Source organism: Neltuma alba, unplaced genomic scaffold (assembly GCF_004799145.2).
Source record: "Neltuma alba isolate B1F8T4 unplaced genomic scaffold, ASM479914v2 tig00012678_pilon, whole genome shotgun sequence".
Classification (NCBI taxonomy): Eukaryota; Viridiplantae; Streptophyta; class Magnoliopsida; order Fabales; family Fabaceae; genus Neltuma; species Neltuma alba.
Window position 1 is genome coordinate 22,735 of NW_021637108.1, and position 22,612 is coordinate 45,346.

Below are 22,612 nucleotides of genomic sequence, written 5' to 3' on the forward strand. Positions count from 1 at the left end.
AAGATCATGTTATACTTATTATAATTAACTAATTTATATAACTTTATTTATCTACTCGAGTTAGTTAAGTATGTTTATATTAAGAATTGAAGGGAGTAATATATTTTTAATTTTAGATATTAGAATATTGAGTAAAATGCTTAACATCTTTCACTTTCAGTTTTGATAAAATTACAAAAACCTCTTGTATATTTTCAAAATCTAGACTTTTTAAGGATTTGTAAATAATCATGGTAAATTTTAAAGTAAAACTGTGGACTAGCTAAATTATATTTCTTTTTTTTTGCTAAGCACACGTATTCTCCTATTAGATGCAATCCTGTTTGAGTTGAGCACTAAATGTAGGTACCTCCTCTAACAGGAATTCAAATATTAATTCATCATATTATAAGAAACTAGTCTCTTCTAGATCTAACCCCTATTGGCAGCTAAATTATATTTCTTATTATGATTATTTTTAACTAATCTTTCAAACATTATAGATGACAATGCTTTAGGGGGTGGGGGAGATAGAGATGATTGCACGTGGGGTTTGGGGGCACTTCAAGACAACTTGATTCAAACTTATTTCAAATTGATTGTACCAATGATTTTTAAAGAACTGGAGGTCGAACTATTGACTGAACTTGTTAGTGGGCTTGATTTGAATTAGAAAATTTTTTGTATAGTTAAGTTGAACCGGCATTCAAACGCTATTATGCTTAATATTTTTAGACCATATATTGGCATGATGACGTATTATTCATTGAAATCCTCATATATTATAGTGTTATTCTATTGATAATTAAACTTATTATGAATTTTTTTATATAAAATTTTTATTAAAATTTTATTGAATTATTACGTGACTTGTTCGAATACTAGTCTAGCCGGTTGGATCATGAAAAATGTCAACCATGACATCCCATTGGGATATAAAATGTTTGCATTATACAGTGGTGTACGGCGTTATTGCCACGCACTTTGCAAGCAAGTGCCATGTACTCTTCTAGTGCTGAACTTAATATAAAGCATAATAAGGTTCCAATTACCACACAGATTCTTTCAATCTTTTTCCCTTCACGCCAATAATGGCTCTTCAATACCAATTTGGCTTACTTTCAAATGGCACCATCTTCAAACACAAAATGCTTCCATCAAAACCTATCTCCCCACTTTCAACAATCACGACCTGTCGTGTTCCTCGTACCATCCAATGCGTTGCCACAACCTTGGTAGTTTCTGATCAAAACACTACTTTTCGTCGATGTGTGAACTCTTTCAAGCCTTCAATTTGGGATTATGATTATATCCAATCACTGAGAAGTGACTTCGTGGTATGTTATGCATCACACTATAATCTTTACTAATTAATTAGTTCGTCTTGATCTTATTTGATTAATAATTGTATAACCTTTTTTCTGGGTGGTTTTATGATGAACTGATGGTCGATTATCACAGGAAGAATCATATGCAAAAGAAAGAGATAGATTGAAGGAAGAAGTAAGAGATATGTTCTCAAAATTTGCAGATCTTGTGGATCAACTTGAGTTCATCGATGTCTTGCAAAGACTAGGAGTGGCTGCTCATTTTAACCTTGAAATTAGGAACATAATGGAGAATGCTTACAATAATTATAATAATAATGGCATATTGAAGAGGAGACCAAATTCATTATATGCCACGGCTCTTGAATTTAGACTCTTAAGACACCACGGCTATAACGTGTCATCGGGTATATTTCTTTATTTAATCCTCAAATTCTCAAGTTTGAAGTAAAAAATCGTTAGGTGAAAATATTTACATATGGTTTAATTTCTTTCAGATTTATTTAATGGATTTCTAGATTCTGAGAATCATTTTGATTCTCGGCTGTCCGTTGATATCAGGGGGTTGTTATCTTTATATGAAGCATCATTTCTATCAACGGAAGGTGAAATGATATTAGATGAAGCAAGAGATTTCAGCTCAACGTGTCTCAAAAAATTTGTGAGGAAAAACAAAGATGAAAATGATGAGATTTTTATCTTGGTTAATCACTCTCTGGAGCTTCCTTTATATTGGAGGACATCAAGATTAGAAGCTCGGTGGTTCATTGATGTTTACCAACAAAGAAGACAGAATGTAAGCCCTTCTTTGCTTAAGCTAGCAAAATTGGATTTCAATGTAGTACAAGTCCAGCACCAAGAAGATTTGAAACATACATCAAGGTAAAAATAATCATAGAAAGATATAACACATAGTTTCTTGTCCTGCTATGATTTATTTCCCTTAAAAAATATAAGTAGTTGAATTTATACTTTATTTTTTTGTAAAAAAAAAAAGCTATTCAAATATAATTAAGTTATCATTGTGTTACTAAGCTTTTATGGTAATTATAAGGAAAAAGTTAGATAATTTGACTGTGCTAAATCCTTCATATAGAAAATAAATACTCCCACGTGTCCTGAATGTAAGTTAGATAATTTAACTAAAAGATTTGTTTTGGTGTTCAGAGTAAGTCCTCATAATACTTTATCTCATAAATGTGTAATTTTTGCCAAAGTATCCCTGTCAGTTCCACGTGGTAAGGAAGGTTTTTCACATGGGTAGTTTCCATTACAAATAATTAAATGTGATCTTAGATAAACCAAAACATTTTATAAGAAATAAGAGACTCAAATAATCTTCTTAATATCTATAAATTAATTATTTAGTTTTTATATTTAGGACTGAATAAAGTAAAAAAAAAATTATCGTATTACAACTAATTCAGCATTTTTTGGGTTTTCTTTGATCACGAAGATGGTGGAAAGGAATTGGACTCGGGGAAAAGCTGAATTTTGCAATAAGAGATCGAATAGTGGAAAACTTCTTTTGGACAGTGGGGCTGGCTTTTCAACCACAACTTGGACATTTCAGAAGGCTGATGGCAAAAGTCAATGCTTTAATAACAACAATTGATGATATTTATGATGCATATGGCAAATTTGAAGAGTTACAACTTTTCACAGAAGTGGTTGACCGGTTAGCACTACTTTGTGTTGATAATTATGTCATACAATATAAAATTTTTACGACATGTCAATTATACTACCTCCGATCCTTGATATAAGAATAAGATAACTCGTTTGAAAAGATTAAAAAAATTAGTTAATTAATTTAGTTAATTATAATAAATGTGTGCTAACTTTCTTAAACTACCATTCTTAATCATGTGTATTAAAACTATTTATTGATGGAAACCTTTACTATCATTAGGATATTTTAGAGAAAATATTATAAATTTTAGAGATAAAGTGAATTGAAATCTTATATTTAGAATCAAATTCAATCTTCAACTAGCTTTTATATTAAGAACCAGAGATAGTATTTAATTTCTCTCTATTTAATTATCCTAATATATATTTCCATTTTCGGCTTTTTGATTATATAGGTGGGATATCAATGCCATGGATGAACTACCAGGCTACATGAAAATATGCTTCCTTGCACTATATAACTTTGTTAATGAAGTGGCTTTTGACTTCCTTAAAGATCATGGGCAAAACATCATCCATCACCTTAAGAAGGCGGTATGAATTTATTTATGATTTCATATATATTTTATATCGCAAAACTTAAATAACCATGACCATTGTTTATTTTTCGAAAAAAATTCAGACACTTTTAATTCTTTAACTTCATATAAGGTTTTCTTTTGGTTCATTTTATAGTGTCTTTTAAGTCTCTTAACCCTGATGCCATTAACAAAACATGCTGAACTTGAAATTTAAAATATTTACAAATCATTTTCAAATACTTGCATATTAAATCATTATTTGAGACTAACAATCTTAGGATTACAGGACTAAAATTTCTTCTTTTTTTTCTCCCCCCCCCCCCCAAATCAGGATATCAAAATGAAACCTTATATAAAAATAGAGAACTAAATGTGTGCTTTTGCCTTATTTTCTAGTAATGATTTTTCCGTCCGATTCATTTTCAGTGGGCTGATCTTTGTAAATCATATATGATTGAGGCAAAATGGTATTATTATGATTATCAACCAACCCTACAAGAGTACTTGGAAAATGCATGGATTTCAATCAGTGCTCCTGTCATACTCGTTCACGCTTATTTTGCGCTTCCTACTTCAAATATAAATGATGAGAACTTTGTTCGTTTAGAGGATTATTATGAACTTATTCATTCTTCAGCAACTATTTTACGCCTTGCCAATGACATGGGAACATCCAAGGTACCATATACGATAGTATACATCTTTTAACCAGTTCTTTTATGATATGTGGTATTAATTTTTCTTCATATTTGATTTTTTGTTAGCGTGAAAAGGAGACAGGAGATATACCCAAATCAATCGAGTGCTATATGAAAGAAACTGGGGCTTCTGAGTCCGATGCCCATAGGCACATAAAGTCCTTGGTATTTGAAGCTTGGAAGAAGATAAATACAGAAACGGCCAATTCTTTTTACTCAAAGAGTTTCATTCAAATTTCTGAAAACCTTGCTAGAATGTCTCTTTACATGTATCAACATGGGGATGGCCATACAGTTCAAGATTCTCAAACTATGAATCATATACTGTTCCAACCTATTGTAGGAATTTAAGTTTATGCAATAAATAAACTGGTTAAGAAAATGTATACGTACTTGCTTAGAATAGTTTTAATTTGATATTTTGATGTTATTATTAAAGGTCCCAGCCACCTCGCTAGGGACCCCACCGGCAGCTCTAGCCGCCAGTACCACAGCCCCCACCAACGTCAACGCTCCGGTGAGTGGATTTTCATGCAATTTGAGGAAATAGCATGTAAGCATATGATCAAGTTTAAAATCTTACCTTGTAGAGGATGCGTCTAGCTTTTTAAGTAAAGATCAGAACTACTTTTTTTTTTTTTTAATTTTTTTAGAATTAGTTATGACTTTTTAAAATTTGTCTTGAGTTAAGGTGGTTCCCAAATGAACAGTATACTTACAAAATTAAATTAAAGCTTCAAGTTGTCTACTTTTAGATCACAAAATGAGTTTAAGTGGTTCAAAAATTATCCCAATTACTCTCTTATAAGTAAAAAAATCTAAGGCGTGAGATCTTTTGGTATCAAAACAAAGGTTTTGATAATAGTTAGGATGCTTTGCTCATGACATGTTTGATTAAAAAAATATTATTTTATGAAATGTTGACTGTTTCTGAGTGAATTGTTTAGTGCTCTTTACAGGGAAAATGAGCACAGAGGTTGATCAGCCCCTTAAATTTGGATCATCCATTAACCAGGCTCCATTAAATGGTATTTCTAGCACAGGATGACATTTGTCCGCTGTCCCTTTGCCCCACACACACATTGAAAATTGTTTTATGGTTTTAACCGCTCACTCATCTCTTTCAAACTAAAAAGAGTAATTACATATACTTATTCGTATTTTATTCTTATTTTCTGCCTGTACTTCATTTATAATGGGTTCAGGCTTATCTATCAAGGATAGACCAGTGCACTTTTTTCAACCGACTCTGATAACATCATATCAGCAACTCAAACTTAATATGCTTATTTTAAGAAGACTAAGTGAATCAAAGCAAGTTCAAACAATAACAGGCTGGAAAAGTAACGATATAATACTATTCTTAGTCTGAAGATCTTGAATGCCATGGGCATCTCCATGCCGGTACATGAACAGTGAAATCCTTCCAATGGTCAAAGGAACTTCAACGAAACTCTTGAAGTCTGGAAAATTGGTAGCTTCTCTATTCATCTTCTTCCAAGTTTCACATATAAATGAATTTATATTCCTTCGAACATCAGCTTCAGAAGCTCCAGTTTCATTCATGTAGCACTCAACTCACGTAGGCATGTCACCTGTTTCCTTTTCACGCTACAAAAATAATAATAATATGTGATGAAAATTGGTATGAAATTCTCAATAGTTAATTAAATAATTGAAAGGAAATTCTCATGATACCTTGGATGTTCCCAGATCATTGGCAAGGCGTAAAATAATTGATGAATAATTAATAATGTCATAATAATCTTCTAAGCATTCTGCGTCTAGAAGGCTTGAGTTAGAAAGGACAAAATAAGCATGAACAAGAATGACAGATGCACCAATTGAAATCCAAGCATTTTCTAAGTGCTCTTGCAGGCTTGGTTGACAAGCCCTATGGTACCATTTTGCCTCAACCAGATACGATTTACAAAGATTAGCCCACTAAAAAAGAATAAGAAAAAGAATAATTAACACTTGAAATAAGAGAATATAATCTCTACAATTAGTTGAGTTTTAATTATATATGTACAAAACCATGAATCAATGAATTGAACGAAAGCACGCATACCACTTCCTTAAGGTGTGGAATGATGCTGTGTCCGTTCTCTTTAAGGATGTCAGAAGCCACTTCATTGACAAAATTAAAATGTGCGAGGAAGCATATCATCATGTACTCTGGAAGAGAATTGATGGCATTTATATCCCATCTACAAAATGTTAATCAACATGTTAAGACAATTACAAGGAGAGAAATTAAGGTATATATGATAAAAAGGTGATAATCAAAGTGCTAACCTGTCAATGACATTTGTAAATATTTCTAATTCTTCCAATTCGCCATAGACATCATACATATCATCAATGTTGTTATCAGTGCGTTAACCTTTGTCGCCACTCTTCTGTAATATCCAAACCGTGGCTCCACAGCCAGTGCCATTGCCCAAATGGAGTTCTCCACCACTCTATCCTTTGAAAAGCTCAACTTTTCTCCGAGCCCAATTCTCTTCAGCCATCTTTACATTAAAAACCCATTAAAATTCCTTAACAACTTTTTAACTTACAATAAAAAATAGCACAACAAGAAATAGGTTGAGATGCAACAAAAATGAATTTAATTGAATTTTCCCTCCAATATATTTAAAATCAAAGAAAGAGTTGTAAGATAATTAAAAAAAAATACTGAAATAATGCAAGTTTAAAAGAGCATGATTATTTTCAGACACATGCATACCTTGATGTGTGCTTCAAATCTTCTTGGTATTTGGATTGTAAAATGTTGAAATCCAATTTAGCAAGCGTAAGCAAAGAAGGATCATATTCCGTCTTCTTTCATAGACATCGATGAGACATCGAGCTTCCAACCTCAATATCCTCCAATGTAGTGGAAGCTCTAAGGCATGATTAATTAGGAGTGATGTCTCATTACCTTCTTTGTTTAATTTTGATCAACATATTCTTTGAGATAAGTTGAGGTAAAATCTCTAGCTTCATCCAGTAATATTTCACCTTTTGTTGAAAGAAATGAGGCTTCATACGGCGAAAGCATCCCCTTGATTTCTACCTAAAGGTCAAAACGAGAGTTGCCCTTATCATCAAGAAATCCTTTAAATATCTCTAGAGACACTGACAAGCCTATGTTTTTACATGCATTTTTATATATTTTCAGTGGGTTTTTGTCATTATTATTGGTCCTTAATTGCATTATTTGAGTTCAAATCATATTAGAGCGCTTTAATTTGAATTAGTGCATAATAGGGGTAAATTTGTCATAATTGTGATTGATTGATCTTTAAGGACAATTAATACTACCTTATTCTTCAATTTTGATTGCAGGTTTTGAGCATTTAAAAATTTTTTAAAAAAAGAAAGAAAATTAAAAAAAAGAAGAAGAAATAAAAAAAAATTAAATAAAAGAGGGTCAGGCAGTAAAACGCACCGTTTTACTGCCTACCCTAAAAAAAAAAAAAGAAATTAAAAATGATCATCATCCTCATTTGATGAGGGCTTGACGGCGAACAGGGAGAGAGGACCAGATGCGAGCAACACCGGGAGCAGAACGAAGGCGAAGAAGGACCAAAGGATTGTGACTGCATGGCAGAATCTCCCATTATCATTATCTTCTTCATCTTCTTCTCCTCCGTCTGAAATCAGTAGGGGCAGATTAGAAAAGGAGTAACAAAGAGAGCAAACAGAGGCAGACCAGAGACAGAGCAGCAACACAACGAAGGGTCAGAGGGACTCGCCAGAAACTGCATACCTTGATTCTAAATCCACTGCCTTCATCGTGATTTCCTTATCTCCCATCAATCGAAGCCCATTCATCATCATCGTCGTCTCTTTTATCTTCCTTTGTGCTTTCTGCCATGGCTGTGATTATTAAAGCATACGGTGGAGTTTCAGTGATGCAGAGGCTCAGCTAAATCCTTCAATTCTCTAGTACAATGTTTATGACTTGAACTTGTAGCTTCCAAGGGTAGTTTGAGCTCTTCCAATTTTTACTTCTTTCATTATAATTGTGACTTCGAGGTCTTAGAATGAATTTTACAATGTTTGAATGTACTGTGATAATTTATATTTGTATTGAGATTAGTTGTGGTTGTTGAAATCTTTGATTAGCATTTGATATTATGATGTGATTAACTTTAATTTCCTTACCAATATACTCGGTTAGGCTATGTTTTGAAATTATGGTGAATATTCAGTGGTTATTCAATGTGGCTTGGTTATTAAACTAAAAATATTAATTGTTTTTCTTTGATTCTCTTTAGCTAATTATGCTGAAACAATTTAATTGTTAGTAATTAATATGCAAGGTAGCTTGGTATTGATTATTCTAATTAAACTGAGTCTAAGGGATGGCCCTTAGAGTCTTTTGAATTTAGCTAACTCCCAAATTAATTGAAGTAATGATGGCCTTAATCATTGTGCTAGATGATTGCTTTTTTATTTGCTATTACTTGTTAATTCTCTTTATTTATTTCATTCATATCCATTTTATAAATTAAAAATTCAAAAATTATTTACTCATTTTGTATCCTTTTAAATTTTACCAATTAGTCAGTTAAAAAGAAAATCAATCCCTTGCCAAGTCAATTCTTTATCTTTTGCATACTTAGTTACTTAGGATTTCTTTTTAGAGATTCCCTAAAATGAATACGACCCAGATTGTGCACCGTACTGCATTAATTCAGTTAATTTTTAAAGTGGACCTAAAGCGACTACCGATTCGTTCTTCAAGTGGCGCCATTGCCGGGGAGCTAAGAAATTGGTTTCCTAGTAATTAAGTGTCAAATTTTGGTTGACTTGGTCCTTGAGCCTTTTAGTTTTTGCATTCTTAAATAGTTTGCATTTGCTTTCGTTTTTTCATAGCATTTTTTTCATTTGCATAGAAAATTTGTCAAAAAAACAACTAAATATCTTGATTTTTTATTCATTTACATTTTAGTTAGTATTGCATAGTTTTAGCATTTAACATATAATTGCATTGAAAACTTAAAGGTAAAAAAAAAGTATTCAGATCCTTTTATTCATTACACATTGCATTTCCTTTTTCATTTATATCCTTTCTTTTTCATTCTCATACTTATACACTTGCACTCATTCCATTCATCTGTTTTTGCTTGAATCTTACTATGCAAGTCAATTTTGCACTTTGCTTTTGATTGGTTGATTGTTTATGCCAAGAAAGGGTAGGTCTAAAACCCTAGTCCCTTCCAATCCTGAGCTTCAAAGTTCTATAAGGGAAGCTAGACAAGACTAAAGGGTAAAAAGGACTAGTGAGATTACAATTGAAGAGGAAAATCTTTCACACAAGTCTAACTTGTCCTTTAGTGAATATAGTGCGTCTATTGATCCTGAGGTTGAACTAGACAATTTAGCTGGTCTAGATTTGGTGGTTGACTTAGGTGACATAATGGAAATTGTTAATAATCCCAATGGTGGTGATGACAGAGGGGGCAATGGACATAATGGGGAACATAATATAGTAGGTGAGAATAATGGAGGTAACCCTAGAAGAAGAACCATTAGGGAAGTGGGCCACTACTTTTGATACAAATTATGATCCTTTTAATGTTGCATGCCTTAATGTTGATGTTAATTTTGAAATTTAAGGTCCACTACTTAATTCTTTGCCTAAATTCTATGGTTTGACAGGTGATGACCTATACAATCATTTGAAATCTCTCTCTATGGTATGCTCTAGCATGAAGCCGGTCGGGGCTAGTTTGGATGAAGTTCTTTGGAAGGTATTCCATTTGTCTCTAGAGAGCAAAGCGCGAGAATGGTGCATGAGCTTGCCTAGGCATATGGCAGATGCCTACCATAACTAGAACAACCTTAGAAAAGCATTCTTAGAGAAGTATTTCCCCACTTTCAACACGGTGATAAATCCTAAATCTTTGAATGCAATCACATTGAGAAGTGGTAAAAAAAATTAGTGCGAAGAAAGTGCAGTTCAAAGATGATGAAGAGGATGAAGAACCGATTGATGAAGAGATAAAAGTTGAGTCTCCTCCTTCTAAGACCACTCAAGACATTCCCAAGGCTACTCAAGAGACCTCCATTCAATCCAAATGTGCCAAAGATAAGAGGCTCTTAGAGCAATCCCTTAAGCAATCATTGGCTCAAGAGAAAAAGGAGTTTGAAGCTGCTAAGCAAGGGCCAATAGAGAAAGGATCACCTTCCAAAGGTGATGAGGTAAACATTTCTGACTTGCATTTTCTGCATTCTTAGCTCATGAGTAAGAAAGTTGTTGAAAAGAAAGATAATGATGAGCTTTTTGAAATGTTTAGTAAACTTGAAGTTAATGTGTCATTACTTGATTTGATTAAAAAAATGCCCAAGTGTGCTAAGTTTCTAAAAGACCTATGTGCAAATAAGAGGAAGTATAGGCATAGTGAGAGAATCCAACTGGGGTCTAGTGTTAGTGCTATCTTCAAGCCACAGTTACTTATTAAGTATAAAGACCTGGGTCCCTATACTATTCCTTACAGCATAACCAAAACAAACATTTCACATGCCTTACTAGACTTAGGTGCAGCCATAAATATTATGCCTACCTATATTTATGAGAGTTTAGATATTCATGCCTTAAAAGACACCAGTGTTATGCTACGTCTAGCTGATAGGACTGCGAGACACCCTAAGGGCTTTCTTGAGGACGTTCTTGTGCAAGTGAAGGGTCTTGTGTTCCCAGCTAACTTCTATGTGCTAGACATGATTGATTCTAGGAAGACCTTTTCTTAGAACAGCCCAAACCATAATTAATGTGAAAGATGGGGTCATTACCATAGGCTTTGGGGACCAACAGATTACCTTCAACATTTCTGATGCTATGAGTCAAGGTTATGCAAATTGGTCTTACTTGGGTGTTAATTTGATTGATTATGCTGTTAATGATGTTGATGATTTGCATGAATCTGAGATGCATGAACATAATTGGTATGATGAGATTGTTGAGCATGATGATGTATTTACTTATTTATCTACTCCTCATTCTTCTTCTTTTTGATGTTTATTGACTCTGTAGAACAATGGATCGTAGTCAGATAAAAGCTAAGAGAATTAGCAAAGAATATGAGGATGGGGTTGAAAGGTTTCTTGAGTTTAATCAGAGAAATACCTCTAGTAAACAGATGGATTGTACTATTATTCTTGTGTCAAATGCTTAAACAATAGTCGACGGAGTATTTCTGAGATAAAGGAGCATCTTATCTATGATGGGATAAATTTGAGGTATACAAATTAGATATGGCATGGAGAAATTAGAAAGACTACACTGTCTACAAAGGACAAGGTTGTGAATGAAGACTTTGGTGATAGAATTTCGAATATGTTTCATGATATAAGGTCTGAATCCTCTACATAGTTCTCTCCCACTTTTGAAACTTTATGTAATGATACAGAGACGCCTTTATACCCAGGGAACAAAGATGATTACACAAAGTTGACAACTGTGTTGAAATTGGTGAACTTGAAGGCAAGAAATGGTTAGACCAATGCTAGTTTCACGGAATTGCTTGAACTGCTGAGTAATATTCTTTCAAAAGGGAATCCACTTCCGAAACGAATGTATGAGGCAAAGCAAATTTTATGTCTGATGGGTTTAGAATATGAGAAGATACATGCGTGTCTTAATGACTGTATATTATTCAGAAATGAGTATGAAGAGTTGAATAAGTGCCCTAAATGTGGAACTTCAAGATACAAAGTTAAGAAAGATGATGGTGATTATAATGAGATGACCAAAGGTTCTATGGTATCTTCCAATAATACCATGATTTAAGCATCTATTTGCTAATGCCACAAATGCAAAGAACTTGAGATGGCATTTCAACTCCTCAATGAAAAACAATAGATTAAAAATTTCCTTAATTTGGTGGCGAGCCATGAAACCTTCGGCTAGGGCTTTGTACGGATGAAATTAACCCATATGGTAGTCTTAGTAGCACACACAGTGCTTGGCTAGTGCTCCTTGTAATTTACAACTTGCCTCCTTAGTTATGTATGAAAAGAAAGTATATTATACTATCTTTGATGATCTTGGGGCCAAAACAGCTGGAAAATGATATCGATGTGTATTTGGCATCTTTGATTGAGGATATGAAGAAATTATGGGAGGAAGGTGTTGATGTGTTTGTTGCACATAAACAAGGGACCTTCAATTTATGTGCCATGATCTTCACCATGATAAATGACTTTCCGGCATATGGAAATTTGTCAGGATACAGTGTTAAGGGGCATAAAGCATGTCCAATATACGAAGAAGGCACCCACAATATGGCAGGAACACGATATACCTTGGTCACAGAAGTTTTCTTAGTTGGTATCACCCTTACTGTAGATTGAAAAAGGCATTTAACAGCTCACAAGAATATGAAATGGCTCCAGGACCATTAATTGGAGAAGAAGTTTATCAGCGAGTGGAGGGAATTAACATGGTCTTTGGTAAAAAGAAGAAGAAGACTACTGGTGAGAGGAATATATGAAAAAAAAGATCTATCTTTTTTTATCTTCCATATTGGCTAAGTCTTGATGTGAGGCATCGTCTAGATGTGATGCATGTGGAGAAGAATGTGTGTGAGAGCCTTGTTGGTACACTTTTACATATAAGTGGAAAGACTAAGGATGGAATCAATGCAAGACGAGACTTAGTTGAAATTGGAATAAGAAAAGTCCTCCACCTATAAGAAAGATATTGTAAGATGGCTTATTTACATCCAACTGCACACACATTATCAAAAGAAGAGGAAAGAAGTTTCTATGGTTTTGTCAATAGTATTAAGGTGCCACAAGGTTATTCTTCTAATTTGAGTAAACTTGTTTCAATGCAAGATTTGAAGATAATGGAAATGAAGTCTCATGATTGTCATGCATTGATGCAACAATTGTTTCCATTTACTATTCGAGGCATTATGAAAACCGATGTGAGAAATACTATTACAAGACTTTGTATGTTTTATAGTACCATTTGCAGCAAAGTCATTAATCCTGCTGAGTTTGATGAATTAAAAAAATGAAGGTTATGTGATCCTCTCCCAATTAGAAATGCATTTTTTTTCTATCATTTTTTGATATTATGATCCACTTGATAGCTCATCTTGTGCGAGAGATAAGACTTTGTGGCCCTGTGTGTTTAAGATGGATGTGCCCTTTTGAGAGATACATGAAAATCCTAAAAAGGTACTCTAAGAATCCTTATCGGCCTGAAGCATCAATTAAAGATATGTAGCTGAGGACGTAGTTGAGTTTTGTAACGCATATCTTGATAAGGTAAAGGCAGTTGGTCTTCCTTAATCTCGACATGATTAGGGGAGAAGCAAGGGAACACAGAGTGTCATAGTGAGGTCTATGTCAAGAGAAGTTGTAATGCAGGCACATCTATACATTTTAAACAACACGGGTGAAGTTTTGCCTTACTTGAATGCTCACAAGAATATGCTGAAGAACTTGAATCCAAGAAAGAACAATATGCAACTGGCCAATGAACATAATAAGTCATTTGCAGAATGGTTCAAGCAAGAAGTGTTAAAAGATGGCAATCATTCCGAGACAATACAGAGACTAGCTACAGGGCCTTCTTTCAAGGTTTTTTGTTGAGGAGGATATGACATAAATAGTTATTCTTTTCACACAAAAACCCAAGATGATAAGAGTACCATGCAGAACAGTAGGGTAATGGTGGTAGTGAAAGCTATGCATTTTGCTAGTTCTAAAGATAGAAACCCAACGTTGGCGACAATGTCCTATTATAAAATAACAAAAGAGATATGGGAGGTTAGTTATACTAAGTTTAAAGTTCCCGTCTTCAAATCTAAGTGGGTTAATAGTAATGTTGTGCAAGTGGCTGAAGAATTTAGATTTGTTTTGGTCGATCTTGAGAGGTTTCGACATGGAAACGAGCCATTTATTTTGGCAAGTCAAGCAAAACAAGTGTTGTTCGTTCCCGATCTAGCAAAAAAGAAATTGTCTATCGTGCTTCAAGGTAAGAGGCGAGGAGTCGATGGAGATGATGGTGACCTAGAGTTTAATCTCGATGAAACTCCACCTTTCACAGCTACTCGACCTAAAACAGTTGAATTAGATTTGGTAGATGATGACTATGCTGTTAGAGATGATCATTGTGAAGGAATTTGGGAGGATAATCGTTGTAAGGCTTCAATAAATTATTTGATTTTTTTTTAAATATACTTAATAATGTTTTATATTAACTTAATATTTCTTATTCTTACGTTTATTAATTCGTTGTTCTTTGAACAGGAAATGGACAGATCTAGTCAACAGGGTTCTGGTGACGACAACTCTTTTACTAGCCACAGAAAGGGTAAAGGGCTAACCCATATGAAGCATCTGGCTTTAAGTGATAAGACCACACAGTCTATGAGGATTATAGTGGAGTTTGATGATAATTTGAAGCCTATAGGAAAGATTGGGGTTCAATTTACTAGTTATGTGGGTTATGTCGCACACAGTAAGATTGGGATTAACATTCCTAGCTGGAAGAAGGTGGACTAAGATTTGAAGCAAAACATTTGGGAGAATATCTTGGTATATTATGAATTGTTTTCTCTACTTGTTTCAATTATAATTACTTATTTACTTTGTAACTCTATGCTATTGTATTGCAGCTGACATTTGATATTCCTGCCACTGAGCAAATAAGAGACCATCTGTTTAAGCAACATGATAAACGGTGGAGGGATTTTAAAGCCACGCTTACAAAACATTATATTTGTGGAAAGAGAAAGGGTGAGCATCCTAAGGAACGATACCCGTTTATTAGCGACGAGGCATGGGAGAGTTTTGTGAAGCAATATGAAGACCCTGCATTTCAGGTTTGGTTTCTTCAAACTTAGTTTTTAATCAGGCCATATTTTATTTAACTAAACTAACTTTGTTGAATTTGTTTCATTATCATAGGCATTGAGTCAGAAGAATAAAAAAAAATCTGAGCAGAATGTGTACCCACATACCATGTCTCGTGCAAGGTATGGTGGGTTGGAAAAAGTATGATGGAGGAGGAGATGAAGAATGCACAGATGGCTGCTGCTTCAAATCCTGCTGGCTACATTCCACCTATTGAGCATTCTTCTCGCCAAGAAAAATAGAAGATGGTGAGGATTAAAAAAGGTTAATACATTACTCCACAGTCTGCTGCTGTTACTAAGAGGATTATAAGTAATATTTAAGAATTGTACTTCAATAATTGCTTTTTTCAATTATCTTAAATTGAATTTGTTGCTTTAATGTTACAGGATACACTTGAGGAGCAATTATCCCTAGGTACATTCGTCCCTCAAGGATAGATGGATATATTGGCTACTGCCATTAGAAAGGCTGACCATCCCAACAACGTCAAAGAGATCCCTAAAGGGATTGGTATTAAAAAAATTTTTGGCTCTGCTTCACAAAAAAACACTAGATCATCCTCCGCCAACATGGTATCTAAAGAGGAGCTCAGTAATAATCAAACACAGCAACTAACAGTGTCTGACCCTGACCTTGACCCTAGCCCTGACCCTGTCGAAGACAATGGAATGCAGTGTGCTCTCTATGTGGATTATGAAAATTCACCTGTTCATGTCGCTAATGGTTGAGCATTCATGGGCACAGCGATTCACGGCAACAAAATTCCGAGCGATCAAGTAAGGGTGACGGTGGAGAGGATTGTTCATGGTCAAGGCGATACACCAATGCTCAATCCTACTGATGAGGTTCGACTATTGGCCTAAGCTAAAGGACATTTCATTTTGTGGCCAAAGAGACTTATTGCAAAGCTAGTGGTGAAGAAGACGGCAGCAAAGAAGGCTACAAAGAGCGCATCATCAGATCCTGTACTCGTGCCTCTTCCTGGTGATGTTGCCCTTATGTATTCCAGTTTGGAGGTTCTTCATTCCGTAGTGCCAAACATGGATAAGCCCGTTACTTTCAAGATGTCGATGGGGATTGTGGGTTCAGATATACCATACGACTTCACCGTTGACAAGAAGGACCTCGTTCAGTTCCTCAACTTTAGGGAGCTTAATATAGTCTTCATGCAGCTTGCTTATTTGTAAGTTACAATATCATTTTCTTATTCTGTGTTATACTTTATGCATGTCCTAATGTTTCTTATTTGAACAACAGGCATTTTACTCAAATATGTCAGAATGAAGGACTTGAAGGAACATATGGTTTTATGTGTCCTCAAAGGGTGCAGAAAGAGCTCATTACTGTGGAAGCGAGGTCGATCTAGATGATGACCGCAATGACTCAGACTAGAAAGCCAATATATTTTGTATCTTACGTGGAAGGATAAGTGTATTATTATATTTGAGATACACAAGTTGTTTGTGTAGGATTATAATTAACATGGTTTGTATTTTACAGTTATCATTGGACTCTAATTGTTTATGCCCCTTTTGATAACAAAGTTTACTAGTTTGATTCTTTCTGTGGAAGTCCATCTGAAGAAACCAGAGATGTCATCAACACGTTAGTTTATATTTATATATTTATTACGTGTGAAGTTTATAAAAACATGCTCTAATATCATTTTTTTTTATATTATTGATAGGGCTTTTCATGGTTTCAATGTTGTGGCGATTAAACAAAATAGACAACTACCAACATGGATTCTCCCAAAGGTATGTTGTTTTGAGCTAAATATATACTTTAAAACCTTTTTAGATGAATTAAAGTTAATGTTTATAATCAATAATGTCTAATATTCAATTTTATATTTCATTTTGTTAACACCGTTGTCAACAAAGACATGTTGAATGTGGATATTATGTCATCCGCTACATGAATGACATCATTGAGACAGGAGTGACTGCGAAATTAAACGAGGTAAAGATAAGTTATGTTGCATGACATTCTTCAATTCATTTCACATTTTTGATTAAGTTTACTATGTTATTTTTAATTAACAAGTATTTCAAAATGCTACGCCATATCCTATGGATGACATCAACTTGATTAGGGATACTTTGTCAACAATATTACTACAAAATGTTGAAACTTTCAAATAGTTAGGTCATTCCCCAAAAAATTCATTGTTAGATATTTTCTCTTGCTTCCCTCCTATCCATGTTCATTATTTCTATTATACAGACAGAAGTAGTTACTTTTCTTTCAAGATGCTGGTTCTCTTAGTTCCTATACATGTTCTTTGGTCTTAGGTTCCCCTTAGTTCTCTTGGTTCTTTATTTTTGCTTTGTGCCTATATGTTAAAAGAAATTTCAATGCTTGTTGTATATATTAACTAGCTAGTTGATAAATTATTAATATGGTCTTGTTCTGCGTATTCTGTACTGTCTACGTTTATTTGAAACTATAAACTGCATGGTGGTAAAAAAGAAAATCACGCAGAATTTTTTTTTTAAGAAAAATTTTAACGGTGGTTATTTAAATAACCGTCATTAAAACTCTTTTCCACAACGGTTTTTCCCTTTTCCATGGCGGTTATGTAAAAAACCGCAATGGAAAGTTACACTATAACAGAGGTTATATAAAAGACCGCCGTGGAAATCTAACTTTCCACAGCGGTTTTTTACATAACCACCACGGAAAATCAATGAACCACCGTGTTTTGTAAACCTTTCAACGTTGACTGTATCAACTTCGCCTCTAAAACCGCCGTGAAAAACCATTAATAACCACCATTAAAAGCTTTTTTTTTTTACAGTGAGGGATTGTTGTTGAGTTGAGCTGAATTTGAAAACAAACAAAACAAAATTACCTTTGTGTTTGCTCCTGTTTCTTAAGTATTGCTGCTATAATTGCTCTCTTTTTTGCCTTATTGGTTAACTTCTAAATTGCATCACATGATTTGCGAGTGATTCTTGCTTGGGAATTTTGCTGCTGGTTTCCGTGTCCTCCTGTTTTTATTCGCCTCAGTGTTCTGCACTGTTGTATGGGTGATTTGCTGTTTCTCTGTTGCTGACTTGACTTTTGTAATCTTTGGGCATCTCTTTTAAAATCCCTTTGCACAATGCTTATGAATGTTGCAGGCCTGAATTTGATTGCATTTGATTTGAATGATTTCTTTTCTTAGTTGGTTAGCATAGTAGAATGCCTTTGGTGCAGTGTTATTAACCTTGTCTCATAGCTTGATTCTTAAGGAGGAAACATCTTAGAAAAAACCTCGATGGAAGGATTGTTGAGCTGTATATTCTTTCTCATCTTGTGTGATTTTCACCTAGTTTTGGTTGACCTTTAGAACTTGTCTAGATTCTTTTTCAAAGCTGTATTAATACCTCGGTTTGTGAAGATGAGAGGGGCATTCATTTCTAAACCCTTTACCAAAACACAAGCTACTTCATTTAACCTTTGTTCACCCATTTGAGGCTTCACTTTCATCTCACTCATTGCTTTTTAGCAAGTGTTTTGCATGAGTTACATTTGGTTTTTTATTTTGAAAAATACATTATTAATGTCTATATCTTTGCCTTCTTGGGTTTAGATACAAAAAAAAACCAAAAAAGAAGAAGAAAAAGAGAATACAAAAGAAGAAAAAGAAATAGAAAAAGACAATAAAGAGAAGAAAATGTATAGAAAAAGTCAAAGAAAAAAAGTTATAGAAAAAGAAAATAAGTTGCAATAAAAGAATAAAATTTGAAATAAGGCATTCAATAGCAGTTTGAAGAGCAAGGATTTCTATTCCAAAAGTTTAAAATCTGTACTATGGTGTTCTTTCATGATTGTACTTCAGCTCACTTTGAGTTGATACTTTATTACTCATGTATTTTACTTGTTAGTTCATTTCATTCATTTGGCCATGCTTTCTAACATTAAAACCCTCCAAGTCCCCTTGATCATGAGTCTAAGGTATGTTAGTGATGGAGACATTAGAATCTCTACAAGCTTATGGTAGGTGCTAATCTAGGTGGATTGAGTGAAATTTTTCCCATTTAAGAGATGAATGAAACACTTGTACCCTATGTGAGCTCTATTATGTTTCTCTTCCTTTATCCTGTTATGTTTCTTGTGTTAATTTTTTTGCATTGAAGTATTCTATTATTGTTGATTGATTAGTAATAAAGGTTGCTTGAGTTAATTGCACATTCCTTGTTAGTTGATTTTATGTTTGCTTGCATTGAATGTCTCTGTTAGATTCTTCTTTACTGATATTTTGCCCACGAGTGCAAAAGGCTAAATGTGGGGAGTTGACAAACCTATGTTTTTACATGCATTTTTATATATTTTTGGTTGGTTTTTGTCATTATTATTGGTCCTTAATTGCATTATTTGAGTTAATTCATATTAAAGTGCTTTAATTTGAATTAGTGTATAATAGGGGTAAATTTATCATAATTATGATTGATTGATCTTTAAGGACAATTAATACTATCTTATTCTTGAATTTTGATAGCAGGTTTTGAAGATTTAAAAATAAAAATACAAAAGAAAGAAAGAAAAGGACAAAAAAAAGAAGAAGAAATAAAAAATAAATAAATAAAAGAGGGTCAGGCAGTAAAATGCACCGTTTTACTGCCTGCCTTAAAAAAAATTAAGAATGATCATCATCCTTATTCGGTGAGAGCTTGACGGCGAACAGGGAGAGAGGACCAGGGGCAAGCAACAGGGAGAGCAGAATGGAGGTGAAGAAGGACCAAAGGATTGCGATGGCATGGCAGAATCTCCCATCATCATTATTGTCTTCTTCTTCTTCTCCTCCGTCTAAAATCAGCAGGGGCAGACAAAGAAGGAGCAGCAAAGAGAGCGAACAGAGGTAGACCAGAGACAGAGCAACGACTCAACGAAGGATCAAGGGACTCACCGGAAACTGCATACCTTAATTCTCAATCCACTGCCTTCATTACAACTTCCTTATCTCCCATCAACTGAAGCCCATTCATCATCATCGTCGTCTCTTTTATCTTCCTTTGTGCTTTCTGCCATGGCTGTGATTATTTAAGCATAAGCATACGATGGAGTTTTAGTGATAGAGCTAAGCTAAATCCTTCAATTCTCTAGCACAGTGTTTATGACTTGAACTTGGAGTTTCAAAAGGGAGTTTCAGCTCTTCCAATTTTTACTTCTTTCATTGTAATTGTGATTTTTAGGTCTTAGAGTGAATCTTACAATGTTTGAATATGCTGTGATGATTTATATTTATATTGCGATTGGTTGTAGTTGTTGAAATCTTTGATTAGCATTTGATATTATGATATGATTAACTTTAATTCCCTTACATTGTACTTGGTTAGACTATGTTTTGAAATTATGGTGAATATTCAGTGGTTATTCAAAGTGGTTTGGTTATTTGATTAAAAATATTAATTGTTTTTCTTTGATTCTCTTTAGCTAATTGTGCTGAAACAATTTAATTGTGAGTAATTAATATCACGGTAGCTTGGTATTGATTATTCTAATCAAACTGAGTCTAAGGGGGTGGCCCTTAGAGTCTTTTGAATTTAGCTAACTCCCAAATTAAATTATTGTGCTAGATGATTGCTTTTCTATTTACTGCCATTTGTTAATTCTCTTTGTTTATTTCATTCATATCCATTTTATAAACTAAAAATCTAAAAATTATTTACTCATTTTGCATCCTTTTAAATTTTGCCAATTAGTTAGTTAAAAAGAAAATCAATCCCTTTCCAAGTCAATTCTTTATCTTTTGCATACTTAGTTACTTAGGATTTTTTTTAGAGGCTCTTTAAAGTGAATACGACCTGGATTGTGCACCGTACTGTATTAATTCGGTTAATTTTTGAAGTATACCTAGAGCGACTACCAGTTCATTCTTCAGACACCCACACAAATAAAACAATGTTTAATGGTATAGAAAGGCAAGTATATTCTTAACACAACTTAGTAATTTGACGATCAAACAAATACCTGATGACACATCATAGCCATGTTGTCTAAAGAGCCTGAATTCCAGAGCCGTGACATATAAATTTTTGCTCCTCTTTAATCGGTCTTTATTTTTGTAAAAACTTTCTATGTTGCTTATTTCAAGGGCAAAATGATGATCCACTCCAAGTCACTGCAAGATATAAATAAGCTCAAGTTGATCCATATGATTTTCCAATTTCAAGAGCATTGCTCTTACTTCTTTTTTAAGCCGATCACTTTCTTCTGCGTAATGTAATTAACGTGATGTTCTCAAATTCAGTAATTTAAAAAACACGTGCTCATAATCCCATGTAAGGCCTGTCTAGGATAACATTCAAAAATACTTATAAACACATTTTACATAAGTCAAGACAAAATGTTTTTTACATACTTTCTCACATTTTAGAAATATAATTAAAAAATTACTTATAAACTATTCTAAATGCGTTATTAGTGTTAGACAAAAAATGTGATTTTGAAATTCAACAAGAAAAAAAAAACATATATGCCTCTTAGTTAAAAAAATTTACATCCCCCTGCCAGCTGCTCCCACCGGCGACCCACATCGGACCACCGCCAGGTTAAACTATTTGTATGGAGGCTCTGCTCAAGGTCCCTTCTAGTAAAAACTTGTCTAAGAGATCATAATATGCAAGTTGAATTGAATTGTGAACTCTGTATTGCGGGGCTACTCAGAAATCCCTTTGTCGCCTTTTTACCCAATACCCGTGGGCTAGAGTTGTATGGTTTGGATCTCCCTTAGGGCTACGGTCTTTGGAGGGGAATTTTGAAGATTTAGAAAGTTGGATTGAAAATAGTTTCTTTTTTTCGTCTATTCTATCTTCATCTCCTTTGCAATGTCTCCCACTAAAAAGGCAGAAAAAAGCCTCTAGAACATACAAAAATCTCATATTTTGTAGTAATGAGTTTTCTTAGTTAACAATTGTATTCCACATTCTGGTTAATTTTGTTTAGTATGTGGTTTTTCTGTAATAAGAAGATTTTTCAGCAAGCTGATGCTTCTTGAAAAAAGGTTGTTGATCATCTCCAAATTAGTCAACTGGTCTAGCGGAGGTAGCATATTATCATCGACATGGGGGAAAAAAAACCATCTATAATGCATGTCACTTTCCTTTAGACTTTGTATAGTCCTCTTCCTTTTGGATGAGCATACATAAAGGGTACAACCATGGAAATAATATAAACTTAATACAAATAGCTCTTTAAACTTATACAACTTCAATTCAATTGGAGGATGGGCAAAGTATATAATAAAGAACTCTATACATAAAAGCATACAAGTACTTCAATTCTCCACCTGCTTTCCTTTGCCTCTTGGAGGAACTTGTGCTAGGTTGGAACACGATAAAAGAAGAGTGAGGTTTCAAACAAAACTCAGTAGCAAAACTCAAACATCAAGTGCAAGGTCATTTAAGCATGTAAAAGCCATGAAATGGAACAATACCTTACAAATGTTAACTAATTAATACACATGGCCGAGGCACATCTCAAGCAAGGAGTTTAAATACTCAATGGCATAACTCAACTCTAGAATACATGGAAG

The 22,612-nt window shown here is 34.0% G+C and overlaps 1 protein-coding gene and 1 pseudogene across 2 annotated transcripts; one reads left to right on the forward strand and one right to left on the reverse strand.

Moving 5' to 3' along the window:
• Positions 1-1,064: 1,064 nt before the first annotated feature.
• Positions 1,065-4,604, forward strand: LOC114729783 (terpene synthase 10-like). 2 transcript variants are annotated; one of them, XM_028916821.1, is made up of 7 exons: positions 1,065-1,316; positions 1,441-1,714; positions 1,805-2,189; positions 2,764-2,985; positions 3,395-3,533; positions 3,947-4,198; positions 4,285-4,604. In XM_028916821.1, exons 1-7 carry the CDS (start codon positions 1,071-1,073, stop codon positions 4,567-4,569), a joined length of 1,803 nt encoding a protein of 600 aa, XP_028772654.1. In that variant the 5' UTR covers positions 1,065-1,070; the 3' UTR covers positions 4,570-4,604. The 2 variants fall into 2 exon arrangements, with proteins under 2 accessions (XP_028772654.1, XP_028772655.1); XM_028916822.1 differs by having other exon boundaries at positions 1,826-2,189.
• A 1,303-nt stretch (positions 4,605-5,907) lies between these two features.
• Positions 5,908-6,658, reverse strand: LOC114729777 (terpene synthase 10-like; annotated as a pseudogene).
• Positions 6,659-22,612: the final 15,954 nt, after the last annotated feature.